The sequence below is a fragment of the Aquarana catesbeiana genome, linkage group LG01 (assembly GCF_042186555.1).
Source record: "Aquarana catesbeiana isolate 2022-GZ linkage group LG01, ASM4218655v1, whole genome shotgun sequence".
NCBI classification, from domain to species: domain Eukaryota; kingdom Metazoa; phylum Chordata; class Amphibia; order Anura; family Ranidae; genus Aquarana; species Aquarana catesbeiana.
This window is the reverse complement of record NC_133324.1, coordinates 358,313,572-358,329,473: the sequence shown is the minus strand read 5'-3', so window position 1 is coordinate 358,329,473 and position 15,902 is coordinate 358,313,572. Positions and strand designations below refer to the sequence as shown.

The window sequence follows — 15,902 nt, the reverse complement described above, 5'->3', positions numbered from 1 at the left end:
ATAATCATGTCCCAGAGGAATGAAGAATCAATGTATTATTTATTTTCTCTTTGGTAGAGTCATTGTGCCAGAGAGAGAGAGACTTATGGCTGACCTTTGATCTAGATGTGCTGGATCTCTCTAAGAAGACAGATCTATTGTTATAGAGGGCCATTATATGCATAGTTACCTTTTACTGTGGATATTTTATAACCTTTCATGGGTTAAAGTTGGCTCAGGATCAGGAATTAGCAGACAGAACATGCCCAGAGCATTTTGAATGTGGAATCACCAAAGCAAGTTTAATTTCCTGTATAACAACCAGCAATAGAGCACGTTTCTGTTTCTCCCTAATTTCCCTTGATGTTACAGTTTATAGAGATAGCCTCTGCTATTATAATGGACCACATCAAAATGACATTATGTTTCTTACTGCCAGTTACTAGGACCTTCATAACAGCCAGTTTACAACTGTACTGAGGAAGCATCATCTCAATGTATTTATCTTCTGACCTTAAATAGCCCAGTAGAATTGGTTTTGTTGAATAGAAAAGTTCTTCTCTGTAATGTACATGAATAAGTGGCAAAGCTTCCAGTACTTAATGAGAATCAGGCTGTAGGCAGCATTAGGCCTCTATCACAGAGGGTGGATTCCACCAGCTCACTGGGAAATGTCCACGGATCCCTGCGGAGCAGCCGGATGGCTTGTCCGTGTCTGCTCTACTTATGCAGAGCAGACACAGACAGCTCTTCTCTTTGGGCGGTTAGATGTAAATGGACCTTCTGTCCATTTACACCCGGCGTTCATGCAATCCACTAGATGGATGTGTAAACGGATCACCATCCATTAGTTTTTTTCGGATGTCAACACATGTCCATTGACACCTGCCATCAGTAGTATGGTAATATCCCTTAAACCAGCTATAGATTTTGGCCAATTCAGCAGGCACCGGTTGAGATTCAAACCATCTATATTCAGTCCTCAAAGTCAATCAACTTGGGAACAACCAGCATGTTGGATTTTTGGCATGCGATTATTGCCAGCGGCTATAGCCTCTAGAAATAACTGTGTTCTACTGGCTGGGATGGCTCCCCACACCCCTCTGCCCGGAGAACACAATAGCTCCGCAACACTGTTCTTGGGGGAATTGAGCGATTTTCATTCCTGCAACCTGCGCCGATCAGCAGACCTTTTTCGCTCATGTCTCTTCGCCAGAAGCTGGCCGAACATCCGGCTTTTGTCAGACCGGCTGCAGTACACATGGGTCGAATGTGTATCGGTGCCACGTGATATTCAGCCCATGTGTACTAGGCTTTAGCCTGACAAGACATCTACCGTACCGCATTAACACAGAATATATGTGGTAGCTAGCATATTTTATAAACTAATACAGTGACAAAGCACAGTGCAGATCAAGACACCGCAGCCCGTAGAGCTACAATATATAAATGTTTTATTGGGAATGATCAAAATGCATTACTTTTTCAGTAAACTTTACTTTAAGGTGTACATGGCATATTGTATTCCTCAAAAGGATTCAGTAAAAACGCAAACAATAGTTAGCTCAAGGCTTGCTGTAAACATATCTGCCAATAGGCTTCCAGGAGATCTCTGGTTTTAATCATTTTTTTATAAGCAGACATACCCACTGATATGTCCCTCAAGGCAGGGGGGCATGCGATCTTCATTTGTCCAAGGATTAAACATGGTTGGCTGTATAAAGATTGGAGAAGTCAAGCTGCTGGATACAAGGACCATTTCCTGAAAAAAAAAATGTGCTTGCTGTGGGAAACTCCTGAATAATGTTCCCATTTCTTTTCTTTTTGCTTGTGTGTTTATTTATCAGACCATGAGGTTTTATTTTATTGAACACAGTGCAATTATTAAAGTGCTGTAATCCATAGGAACCAAATCACTGTACACGGCATCCGATATAAAAAAGTAACCTTGTCTGCCACAAGTAACAAATGATGCAAACCCCAAAAATTACATACATAAAACCTTATCCATTGTTATAATTTATACTGTACGTGCAGACCAACATTTTTCACATTTTGGAAGAAAAAAAAAAAAAAAAGACAAGCCCATTAACTGTAAGTAACATGGTAACACAATTATAAACAAAGGTTTTAAATCAAGCACTCTGAACAAAAATGGATAGATGATATTAATGTGTTTGGTACAAGTCTTGCATAGATAAACTGTACTTTAGAGAGCTCTTACTATATCTACACAATGCCATAGAACAGTGTGTGTATTCTGTGCCCTCTTCTGTGGCTGAGGTCCTTTGGAGGCCATGTTCAGTCCTCATAATACAGAACTGTTCATAGAAGCTGCTCACTCTCAGAATTCAGCTTGATGTATTTTCTTCATTTTGTTGAATCAACATCTTTTTTGTTGCAGCTCTCCTAAAATAATGGAAAACAATTTCAGCATTATTCTGGGCAGTCTGCTCCTGCTTCAAGTTCTGACTTGATTAATGCCTATGCTGAAATAGTGATCATATGTATGAGCTTATTTACATGAAAATATTAGTCAAGGGAAAACATATCAGTGTATATACATAATATAGCAGGTTCAGACCACTGTATGACTGAAGTCTCTAAAAGCTCTCATAATAATGATTATTGTGAAGGTTGGCTGTTTCAGTATTACAACTGTGAGCGCTAGACATTCCAATATTGCAATAGTGAGCTCTATCTCTATTACAACTGTGAGCTCTATCTGTTCCCGTATTACAGTTGTGAGCTCTATCTTCCTGTATTACAGTTGTGAGCTCCATCTGCTCCCGTATTACAATTGTGAGCTCTATCTGCTCCCGTATTACAATTGTGAGCTCTATCTGTTCCTGTATTACAGTTGTGAGCTCTATCTGTTCCCGTATTACAGTTGTGAGCTCTAGATGATTAGAATTAAAAATGGAAGAGGACACCACTGACTTGTTCTGAAGGTGCAGGCTCTGAGCCATCATCCTTTTTCTCACTACTTTGCAAGTCTGTAAAACAAGTACAGCATCTCCCAAACGTGACTGAAGAAACTACACTTTGCTACTAAAGTAGTGAGTGTACAGCTTGTATAACCGTGTAAATTTGCTGTCCCCTCAAAATAACTCAACACACAGCCATTAATATCTAAACTGCTGGCAACAAAAGTGAGTACACCCCTAAGTGAAAATGTCCAAATTGGGCCCAAAGTGTCAATATTTTGTGTGGCCACCATTATTTTCCAGCACTGCCTTAACCTTCTTGGGCATGGAGTTCACCAGAGCTTCACAGGTTGCCACTGGAGTCCTCTACCACTCCTCCATGACAACATCACGGAGCTGGTGGATGTTAGAGACCTTGCTCTTCTCCACCTTCCATTTGAGGATGCCCCACAGATGCTCAATAGGGTTTAGGTCTGGAGACATACTTGGCCAGTTCATTACTTTTACCCTCAGCTTCTTTAGCAAGGCAGTGGTCACCTTGGAGGTGTGTTTGGGGTCGTTATCATCTGTGAATACTGCCCTGCAGCTCAGTCTCCGAAGGTAAGGGATAATGCTCTGCTTCAATATGTCACAGTACATGTTGGCATTCGTGGTTCCCTCAATGAACTGTAGCTCCCCAGTGCTGGCAGCATTCATGCAGCCCCAGACCATGACACTCCCATCACCATGCTTGACTGTAGGCAAGACACACTTGTCTTTGTACTCTTCACCTGGTTGCCGCCACACACGTTTGACACCATCTGAACCAAATAACTTTATCTTGGTCTCAGACCACAGGACATGGTTCCAGCAATCCATGTCCTTAGTCTGCTTGTCTTCAGCAAACTGTTTGCGGGCTTTCTTGTATCATCTTTAGAAGAGGCTTCCTTCTGGGACGACATGCAGACTAATTTGATGCAGTGTGTGGCGTACGGTCTGAGCACTGACAGGCTGACCCCTTCAACCTCTGCAGCAATGCTGGCAGCACTCATATGTCTATTTCCCAAAGACAACCTCTGGATATGATGCCGAGCACATGCACCCAACTTCTTTGGTCGACCATGGCAAGGTCTATTCTGAGTGGAACCTGTCCTGTTAAATTGTTGTATGGTCTTGACCACTGTGCTGCATCTCAGTTTCAGGGTCTTGGCAATCTTCTGATAGCTTAGGCCATCTTTATGTAGAGCAACAATTCTTTTTTTCAGATCCTCAGAGAGTTCTTTGCCATGAGGTGCCATGTTGAACTTCCAGTGACCAGTAAGAGTGAGAGCAATAACACCAAACTTAACACACCTGCTCCCCATTCACACCTGAGACCTTGTAACACTAGCAAGTCCCATGACACCGGGGAGGGAAAATGGCTAATTGGTCCCAATTTGGACATTTTCACTTAGGGGTGTACTCACTTTTGTTGCCAGCGGTTTAGACATTAATTAGTGTGTTGAGTTATTTTAAGGGGACAGAAAATTTACACTGTTATACTAGCTGTACACTCACTACTTAACATTGTAGCAAAGTGTCATTTCTTCAGTGTTGTCACAAGAAAAGGTATAATAAAATATTTACAAAAATGTGAGGGGTGTACTCACTTTTGTGAGATACTGTACATGTATATACAGGCTGCACTAGGGCAGTTATTGCACAGGTGATGGATTTAGGACCTGAATTAAGGCTTCACAGCACCAAGTCTTTACGGACATTGGCAAGTTTCCGCAAAACTAGTGAAAATCAATGCATCTTTTGGACATTCAGAAAAATGTAATGACACAGCTGCAATGCTTTACCCATGTTTTCTTCCAGGCCTCCATGATGTTGCTGTGCTCATCAACAGAACTCTTCCAGCGTGCAAGTTCATTTGACCAGCCAGGGTTTAATGAGCCTGTGTAACAGTAGACAGAGATCTGCTTAGCCAAAACTTTCACGTTCCATCTTCTCACCTACTAGTTGCTATATCAAGCCATTAAATCCTATAAAATTAAATGTTCTGCCCACCACCAATTTTCCTAAACAGTGGTATCTGTTGCCTGATGTTCAGTACTGCTGTGACCACTAGGTGGCATCACTGACTAATAAGGAAGCCAGTCCTTCTATTGATGAAGATCGGTTTTTAAAGAGGATCTTCACCCTAGAAATTAAAATATTAAAAGTCTGAAGGCTGCGGTCAAAGCGAGGGGAGGATGAACTTCTGCTTGATTGCCTGTTCGATCTAAGTGGCAGTGGGTACCTATCAAAACTAGGTGCCTTCTGCCTCCCAAAAATAAAAGGTGCCAAATGTGATAGGGAAGGGGATGGGACAGGACATAAAGTGAAACCCCCCCTTTTGGGTGAAGATCCACTTTAAGATTTCTACTAACTGTTACACAGTTAGGCCTCTTGCATACTGTACTGATGTACTGACATTCCTGGCAGGAAAAATGTAAGGATGGGCTGCATATTACTTGTGCGTATTTGCAAGTATGCATACACAAGCATAAAAATTCTTCTAACTTTATTTTAATGAAGGAAGTATGGCACATGCTTATATTCATGCAAAAATACTGACTGGCAACTCAGATTTCTTTCTTTTTTTTTTACTGATCTATATGCAGTGCATGTTTATGCGCCTGTGTGTACAGGCACATTGAAAACAATAGGCTGCATTTAGATCCATAAAAAAACACTTGTACAGGTGCATCTCAGAAAATTAGAATATCATCAAAAAGTTCATTCATTTCTGTAATTCAATTCAAAAAGTGAAACTCATATTATATAGATTCATTACACATAGGAGAGAGAGGAGGCGGGGCCGAACGGCAGGTCCGTGTCTGAATGGACACACAGAGCTGCAGCTTGGCTCGGGTGCCTCCATAGCAAGCTGCTTGCTGTAGGGGTACTCAACAGGAGGGAGGGGCCAGGATCCCAGAAGAGGAGGATTGGGCTGCTCTGTGCAAAACCACTGCACAGAGCAAGTAAGTATGACATGTTTGTTATTTTTTATTTTTTTAAACAAGACTTTAGAATCACTTTAAGCTGGCCATACACCAGTAGAATTTTGTTGGAAAGGTACAGAAATTCTAAAAAATAATTCACCGGCGCATTTGATCTTGCCAAAATTCAGTCAACTAGATTCCTTTGAAAAGCTCTTAAAGTGTCGTCCAGGCCTGCTATGGAATGCAATCCCAGAAATATTAAATGGATTTCTTTTGTGCCTAGAATAATATATATGATTTTTCCCAAAACAAAAACTATATTCACAGTTAGAATTTTCTTCAATTTTCCATTTTTTTTCCATCCTTCAAGTTTTCTTGCCACTGTGACAAGACAAAACTATTGTCAATTTAACACCGCTAACAATTAGAAATTTGAACATATGTTCCAAAAATTAACATTTTCAAAACAAAATTCCACTATTGTATGGCCAGCTTTACTGCTGCACAGAACAAATCAAATACAAGATCTCCCTCCCTTCTCTGGCCAACTAAAGCTGGCCATAGTTAGATTGTTTTTTTTCCCCAGCCTGCTGGCTGATAAAAAACCCCCCCAAAAACATTTGGATTCCCCCATCCACACATTCCATGTTATTGGAGAAATCCTCTCTTCTGCGCTATTGTATTCCAACAGCGGGACTCCTCTGCTGTCAGAATACACTGAGCAGAAGCTGCAGCGATTATTGAACAAATGTTTTTCAGCATTTAATTTCATGAGAAGTCAAATATTAGACTGGCTTCTTACAAATGAGAACGGCCATAGATGTATTGAAAATTTGTCCAGTCTCTGCTGAACCCGACAAATTTTGAGCCACCTATGGTCAGCTTTAAAATACCTAAAGAACAGCTGTACATAACTTCCCCAATGGGACACAGACAGAAAAAAACCCCCAAAAAAACATTTCCAATTCCATCGAAAAAAGTATTTTTTTCTCCAGTTAGAAGCTTGATGCAGAGATCGGATTGAGCAATTTGATTGATATATAAAGATGTTTCGAATTGGGTGGGATAGGCTGATATTAAATTTGCTAAAAACCACACTTATTCATCACCACACCACTGCTGTTACTACTCTGAGCAATGCAGGTATGACACATTTAAGTACAGAGGGGAGATGTAGTTAACTCCTAGCTATTAACCATGGGGCTTGACTAATGACTTTATTTATTGAGTGATTATGTTACAATATGCCCAAAGCAGGGAGTGATGAAGTGACACTTCTGACAGAAGCAGAAGGGCTAAAGTAAAACCATGCTAACTCCAGTGTTTCTAGTAAAGTGATAACAATTGATCATCTCTTGCTATCCTTTGTCACCAGTAGTATGCATGCTCAGTGGCCTATATAATATGCTACATATAGCCAAAACTTGTATAACTTTTCTCCATTTATTTTTTTGCTGTTGTGTCCCATTAAAAAGGAGATTTATTTTCACTCCCTGTCCAGGAGACACAACCGAAGTTAAAGGAAGTCTATACAAAGTGAGGAACATTCTCCTCTTAGACAATTATCCTCATTGGAAGATTCATATAGTGTAGATACCAGCAGACAAGTAGCAGGTCAGTAAAGAGGGTCTTTTACTTGCACATAGCAGATAACTATTTGGTGTCACTCAGGCCCGCTTCTTTAAGATGGCAAATGTCTGACAAGTAATAGACACTCTTTTTCCTGACTTCCTATTGGTGAGCTGGCATCTATAAACTTTGAATCTGCAGTGGATGGGGGAAATCGAGTAATAGGTTTTCATTCCACCTGCTGGTTGACATAAGGAAATGATGGACTTGTATAAAGCCATGCAAGGTCCATCAGAAGAAGGCCCTTGGTTATTAAAGGCCTGGGGGGAAGAGGGGATTATGCAGAATTAGGAGGAGGAGTAGCAAAGGAGACATAAGGTTTCCTGAATAGCGCACAGAGTTGCAAACTATGAAACAGGGGGCTTGAGGAGGCTGGACGGAGTCTATGTGGGAGCCACAACAAGGTAGAGATTAGAGTTGGTGCACAGTTAGGCAGTTCAAGTAGCACCCAAAGTGGGGTGTCATTCGATGCATGGAGTAGGGCAAGTTGGGAGATTTGGGCTGCCAGGTAGTATTTTGCAAGGTTGGGGACCCCTAAACCACTCCATAGCCTATGTGTAAAGGGGGTGGAATGTGCAATTCTGGGGCTCCTATAGGCCCAAATGAATGATAACATTCTGTTCTGCAGAATTAGAAAGTGGGGATGCGGATGGGCAGAGTATGGAATTAGTGAAGTATTTGGGGTAGAATTGTAATTTTGACTGCACATATGCAAACTAACCACGAAAGAGTAGGGGATTACCATGGCTGTATGAGAGATGTTAAGGTGCGTAATAATTGGCTTTGAAGAGAGTGGTGCAGGGGGAAGTCGGTGTAATGTCTAAATAGTGCGGTGAGGAAGTCACCCAGCGGTATGAGCAGCACGATTGGAGACAGGACACGATCGTCAGAATGAGCGCGATATTCATCACTGTCATCTTGTGAGGGTTGATTTGGAGGCCTGAGATAGTTGTAAATTGTGTCAAGGGTTGGTGTGGGCTTGGCAATGTAATAAGGGAGTTTGTCAGAGTCAGGAGAGCTGCATCTGCAAACACAGATTTTGTAGTGCATTCTGGCATATTGGATTCCTGAATTAATAGGGGTTAACTCCAAGTGCTATGGCTAGAGGTTCCAAGGCAAGAACAAAGAGGGCCAGGATTAGAGGGCATCCCTGTCTGGTACCTCGACAGCAAATACCTTTTTTTTTTCTTGTAATGCTTTATTTATCCTTTTCATGTTGTACAAAGAAAAAGAACAAACCTTACACTTTTTAACGTAAGGAATTGCACACATCGTGGTCTACAGCAATCATATTCTTATGGAAATTGACAATCGCAATTTACAATGTTGTAACTGGCAACATAAGTCTAAGGCACAGTATTTCGGAGGAGCCCTCAGGCCTGCCTTAAAGTGTAAAAAAAAAAAAAAAAGTATCCTGTTCCCTTAAATTACGAATAACAGCACAGTGCTTGTGTTATTTGGCCCCCTGTGTAACCTAAAATACCTGGCTGATCATACCTGGTTCTGCCCTCCCCTATGTAAATTGACCACAGTGTATCATGGCTGCTGAGCCAACATCATGATCAGTTTACCTGCCTCAGTCATCCGCTGGCTCTTCTCTGTGCTCTCCTCCCCCCTCCCTCCCTGTCAGCTTGTACAAGTGCTGCTCCCCTCCCCCCCCGCCCCTTCCCATCCTGCTGCTATAAAAGGATGTTCTGATTAAAGAATCCCCTCTGTTAAATAAGTACATGTGCTGCACTGCATGTGTTTTATAAAAAATATGCCAATATCTACCTTCTTTCAGAGCACCTCTCGACGCTCACGTGACCCCTCGCCTCTCTACTCACGTCAGCGGGAGTTCTCGCCCCCTTCTGCTGTGGCGGTCAGCCCAGCAGAGGAGAGCGGCAAGCAGTCACGTGAGCGCCAGAAGGCACTCTGTAATAAGGTAGATATTGGCATATTTTTTATAAAACGCATGCAGTGCGGCACATGTACTTGTTTAACAGAGGGGACTGTATGATCATATGATAGTGGTTTTACAACCACTTAAGCATATATAGCAAATACCTTTTAAGCAGTTGCTGAAAACAATTTTTTTCTTTTTGGGATAAAGGTTTTACATATATGAATATAAGCTGAAAATTTCAAGCACCCCTGCCAGTGTTAAATGGGTTGTCCAGTGCACACATTAGGGTAATTACCTGCAACTCTAATAAACACTTTTGAAGACTTGAGTCCAGCTGTTGAATGGATGGTACAGCGATACTCTGCATCCTTAATGGCAATGTCTCTCACCCAGCTAAGTATATGAACGTTCCCATCAGGTAGTGGAAGCAATGCTTCCTTCGCACAACTCTCCATTTTAACTTCCTCCTTCTCCCATGTAAAATGTATGTCTCTTGGACCTGAAGGGAACTACAGCTGTAATATGAAGAAGAGAAAAGGCATGCACAAACAGATATTCAACTAAAAAATGCAATCTTCCCTGAAGAAAGCTTAGGGTCAAAATTCATGAGCATCACCATCACCAATGGAACATCACGAGGGGAGCCCAGCTTATTGGTTAATCAATTGATAACTGGCAGATATTTCCTCATTCATTGTTCTGCAGAAAATGTCTACCAGTTTACAGGTAGACAAAGGATTATATCAATAGATCACTTACATTTGCTCTTTATTTTTGGATTCTAAATTAGTTTGTATTTCTCTGGTGGATGCGCAGCAGAAAGTGGAATTACCCTCTGACCTATTTAATCCTCCAATACTAGGTTTCCCCTTTTCCATTACAAAAGACAAACACTGCTGTATTTTTTGTATTGTAAGAAATAAAGGTGCTTTGGCATTGATCGTAGCAGGTTGATGGAGTTATAACTGTAGTCCTAAATATAGTTTTTATATAGGTGAAAGTGATCAACGTTATGCAAATGTTACATAGGGGTTGATTTACTTAAGGCAAATCCACTTTGCACTACAAGTGCACTTGGAAGTACAGTCTCTTTAGATCTGAAGGGGAAGATCTGAAATGAGGGGATGATTTTATTATTCAATCATGTACAAGCAAAAATGCTTTTTTTATTTTCCTTGTATGTCCCCCTCAGATCTACAGCGACTGCACTTTCAAGTGCACTTGTAGTGCAAATTGGATTTGCCTTTAGTAAATCAACCCCATTGTGTGTTTAGGTATTGTATATGGGGCAGCTCCCTGTTTGGCTGAATTTAGGAGGCCAAAAAGAACCTCATAAGTACAAGCAACAATCCTAATTCTAGTAATGCTTGTGATAAGTCGGGCCATTTCTGACCTTCAAAAGAATGAGATACTTGTCTTGTATAACTGTACAGGAAGACTTTACAACTTCTTGGAAAATTTGCCTTCAAGTGGGCATAGTTTCTTACTCTTTTATGTAGAGGAAAGGGGGGGAACAAGACACCATGCACATGCTGCTGTCATGGTCTGATGAGAATATGAAACTTGAGGAAACATGCTGGAAGATAGGCAAATATTCACAATACATGCCTACTATTCATAGGGAGATATGCCCGTGAGATAACCATAAGACCTCAGAAGGAGGTGACACGTGCATGCATGCCCTTGACTACTTGGTGCACTACCACAACAATGTTGTTTTTGGAGAGGGGGTTGGAGGGGAAAGGTGTTGGCAAACACCGGTGGCAATGATAAGCAAAGGCAGAAACAATAACATGTGGGAAAAACTGCATAAATGATGACTCCTTCCAAGTGTCACTAGCTTGTTGGATCAGCATGGACTAACTTTCCCATGTCTATGGATAGTCTTATAGTTCCTCGCTGTCAATAAAAGTGTATTGATTAAATGCACTTTCTATGTAGCTGCAGTTGTTAGCCAACAGATAAAAAATGCAAAAGACTTTTAGCTGGCAGAATGAAACGTAATATTTCAAAGGCCTAGTTTCCCCTAGAAATACTAATGTATGTAAAAATACTAATCTGTGTACAGTATTTTGAGTGAGCTGTATTTAAATTATGAATGTGCATTATTTAAATGTATGTTAATTTGAAAGAAAACTAAAAAGGCAAAACTTTTCTCTTTTTACTTTGGATAAAGTAAGAGAAAGTTATAACATCTGCCAGTTTACTTTTTGCCCCTTACCGCAACAGGAATTGAGAAGAAATCCCTCCAAAGTGAGGGAAATCCATGCATATCAACAGAACTAGTGGAATATTTCCCCTCTATTTCGGTTCTGGCAACAACTCAACTTTTTCTGTCATTTTTACCCTCTGTGATACTGGCCAAAGACAAATAGAGAGGATGGTTCTCTTTATTGAGGACACAGACAGCAAAACAAGCCTGATAGGTATGCTACTCCGCCTTCACTCTATCCTAAAAAATGTTTTGCCTTTCATTATTCTTTAAGATTAAGGGCTATTAGGTTTTAGGCCAATGTCTTTGCTGTCAATGTATAGTTTTTTTTTAGCTATGTGGCCTCAATGTGAGAATTACCATAACATCCTTTACTCTTGTTACACAGATCTACAAGACCTTACCTTTATGCCATAATTAAAAGGAGATGGGACACAGCTGATGACCTTCTTTACAGCTTTTCTTTTGCACTTTGCAACAAGATAGAAACCCATCAGAGCTAGCACTCCATGTTAAGACTGGTACACACGATAAGAATATCGGACCAATGATCATCCGTTTTTGTTTTTTCCATGCTAGTCTCATATTAAAAACGAAAAGGTTACTAGTTATGAAAATTCTCATAAGACAGAATACAACTTCCCGTGATAATATAATATAATGTGTTGTATTGTAATGTATTCTTTAGTTTACGAGCATGCGCGGTCTTGGTCACTCGATTTTTTACAGACAAATACTGTATTGATTAACCACTTGTCGAGTGCGCTATAGCTGAAAGATGGCTACAGTGCGGTCATCCAGTTCTGGGAGGGAGTCTATTGATGTCCTCCCAGAACCTCACCCCTTGTGTGTGCTCTGTGATAGCTGTGTCCTTTGGATGCAGCTGATCACAGATTGAGGTAAAGGGCCAATCACAGTGGGCCTTTACCATGTGTTCAGCTGTGTCCAATCACAGCCGATCCCATGTTAACAAAATGCTGGTATTCAGCATTTCCTTTTCTCAGTGCTGTCACCGTGTGAGGAAAGCCGATAACTGGCTATCCCATGACAGCACACATTTACACAGATCATCAGTGCAGCCTCATCAGTGCTGCATATCAGGGCCGCCTATCAGTGTAGCCTCAGTGCGACAGTGCTGAAAGCTGAAAATTGGCCTGAGCAGGAAGGGGGTGAAAGTGCCCGGTAGGCAAGTGGTTAAACAAAAATCGCTTTGGTATTGTACGAGAAAAAAAGTTCATGTTTGTCCCTTCAGGTCATTTCACATGAACTGTCGTGATCGGATCTCGAAAGTGGTGTACTATCAGATTATCGGACAATCGCTCCAAAAGCTGCATTTTTGGTCAAATTTTCTCATGGTGTGTACTAGGCATTATAGTGCTGTCCACTGCAGGTTGCACATACAGAAGCAAACCAATGCTGTAGTCATGTAAGACAATGTAAAGTTCCTGACTGTTTCCATTCAGTGATTTAGTATAGCTCAAGGCAACCTATTTACCTGTACAAAGTAATCTGGACAAGCCAGACTGTTGACAGGTTTAGCATGAGAATGAAAGGTTCTGTGCATGTATACAATACATTTTAGCAACGTGACACCTTGAGAAAATCCCTTTGTTTGCTCAAAGCACACAACTTAAGGACATTTTCAACAGCAAGTGAAAAAAATGGCACTTTTGTAGCATAATTCACATTACTTACATGTGTTGCTCCATTTTTGGATGCTTAAGATTAAAAAAAAAAAAAAAAAAAAAAAAATCACTTTAACAAGTTATACATTCTTAAATGTAGGCTTGGAATTTTCAGTGGAAGCACATGAAGCAATAAAGCATTGTACACTTTTTTTTTTTTTGCTGTCTTTGCCATAAAGCATGTTCTATTCCACTCCATTTTAGCTGCTCTAATTCTTCTACACAAGCCAAAAGGGAACGCTGTGGACACTTGGCATTCACTTTAGTATTATTGTTCTTTTTTTCCTGAAAGAGTGTACACAGCTTGAGTAGACGGGAACTTGTGTCCTGCTGCTGACAAATGGTTGTGAAACATTTTTGAAGGATCTAGAATGAAGATTTCAAAACTTTTGAACTGGATTATTGTAGAGCAGTAATAAAAAAAGCTGAAGTCCAGGCAAACATTAAAGTGGATGTAAACCCAATGTCATGCTTTCTAAACTACTGCCATAGGGGTTATCTATAAGGATATACATGCCTCCTGCATGTATCTTTACCTGTCAAATGTCTCCCCTCTGTCTGTTATGAGAGCCGAAAAACTGCAGATTCTGTGGGTGGGTCTGTTGTCTGGAGCTCGGTGGGTGGAGTCGTGATGTCAGTAGACTCCCCGCCCACCTCTACACTCCCCTTGTCAATATGCATTTTCTCCTGTGTATTTCTTATACTGAACTTCTGCTATGATCTCTAACATCCAGTGAATAGACAGGAAAGTAACCACATGACTTCAGCATGCCAAATCATGCTGAGGTGTGGAACAGCCAATCCTTGCAGAGCTGCCGAAGAAAGGAGTGGGGGTGGGAATTAAAAAATCATGCATGTGTCTTAGGCTAGTGCACGAGATATGTAAATCACCTGTCACTCACAGCAAGGGGGAGGATTTGACAAAGTTTTTCTCAGTTTGTCAAGAATTGTCTCACTGAACAATAAAAGGGGATTGCTCAGAGATGGATTAACTCTGTGTGCCAAGACTGGGCTCAAATGATAGGAAATCTTATACTCTACAGTATGAATAAAAAAAATTTCAGGTTTACATCCATTATAAGAACCGTCATTGACATGATTTCCCCATCAACACAGACAGTGCTGATAAGGGAATCCCTCCCGCTGAGAAATTGTCTGCTCCCCGGCAGGGGGGGGGGGGGATCCAGCAGGCTGGTTGTACCAAAGTTGATCGATCAACTTGGTACATTCACCCTGCGCACACACGGTTCAAATCGCAGCCAGTTCCTTCTGAACCGGACTGAGATCTGAGCCGTCTACGGTCAGCCTGAGTCTTTGAAATGGCAGAGGAAAACCAGAACTGTAACAATAGACAATAGGTACATCAAGCTAGTGCATTAAAAGAAAAATCGACATGCCTAATAAAAAGTCAGTAATGCACCAGATGGAGCATCCCCTTAAAATAGCCTTGCAATTCTGATAACCACACATCACACGTAGGACATATGACAAACTTAAAGGTTTCCATCCAAAACTGGAAACAGGTGATTGATGCACAGATCTTCCCAAAAATTCTTTATGCACAGAAATACTCTGCAGTGGGACCGGGATTAGCAACGCTAGTACAAGAAGGCGGCTTCAGAAAGAGGAGGCTATCCTGGAAATGCTTTGACTAGCAACACAATGCCACTCGGGAGTGGATGCTGCTGCCTTTTCTGAGAGGTCCATTCACTAGATTAGAGCAGCTTTCTGCTTGCAAGGATCCAGAGACTGCCCCTTAATACTGACCACAGGAAGGGAAAGTCAAGCATCATCCTGGACATTTTATCATGCACCACTCTAAAACTGGCTATAAATTAATCAAATCTTGGCTGGTTCAGCAGAAACCAGCTGAGATTCAACCCATCTATGGGCAGGCTGGTTGTACTGAAGTCGACCCATCAATCAACTTCAGTACAACCAGCCTGCTATATTCTATGCATGTGATCACTGCCAGCGGCTATAGCAGCCAGCAGTAATCGTGTTACATAGTTGCTGATGTTGAAAAAAGACATGTCCAACCTATGAAGGGAAGGCTCCCCCCAGCAGAACACGACGGCGCTGTGGGAGGGATTCCCCCATCAACAGTGACTGTGTTGAAGGGGGAATCAAGCCATTTTTTCTCCCCCCCCCCCCCCCCCCCATGATGGAAGGAAAGAAAATTGTATAATCTATGGCATAAGTGGTTGGGGGTGTATTTTATGCTTTTGCAGAATACAGTATTGTCATTTTTAATGTAGTATTCCTGTGCATAAGGCATTTGTAAAACATTTCTGTGTCCTTGCTACATATCAGACTTTGCATCGATTGCCCATTTTCAGTTTTGGCTGTAGACATTTGTGTACGTCTGATGTCCTACCTGCAGTGCGTCATTGTCACCAGGATCACAAGGCTATTATAAGATTATGAACATACCTATGGTGGCCCTTGCTAGGGCAGTATGGAGAAAGGCTAAAAAGCTAGCGAGATGTAGGGATACTCCCTTACAGATCCCTATGTGGAATAATTGTTCTTTAGAACATTTGAATGCATTTCCGAATGATGAATTTTGAAGACAGAGGAATAGTCACACTGACACAGATATATGATCATAGAAGACTGCGTTCATTTGAATAATTA

At 41.3% G+C, this 15,902-nt stretch overlaps 1 protein-coding gene across 3 annotated transcripts in view; it reads right to left on the bottom strand.

The window, feature by feature from the left end:
- Positions 1-1,416: 1,416 nt before the first annotated feature.
- The window catches only part of SEMA4D (semaphorin 4D), a 149,339-nt gene continuing 134,853 nt past the window's right edge, over positions 1,417-15,902 (bottom strand). The window contains exons 17-20 of one of the 3 annotated variants that reach the window (XM_073632947.1): positions 13,276-13,298; positions 9,664-9,877; positions 4,730-4,824; positions 1,417-2,388 (exon numbers count right to left, since the gene is read on the bottom strand). In XM_073632947.1, coding sequence (XP_073489048.1) covers positions 2,350-2,388; positions 4,730-4,824; positions 9,664-9,877; positions 13,276-13,298 — 371 coding nt within the window. In that variant the 3' untranslated portion in view covers positions 1,417-2,349. Of the gene's footprint in view, positions 2,389-4,729; positions 4,825-9,663; positions 9,878-13,275; positions 13,299-15,902 lie in introns of those variants that run through there. The other 2 variants (XM_073632948.1, XR_012244857.1) reach the window with 2 other exon arrangements.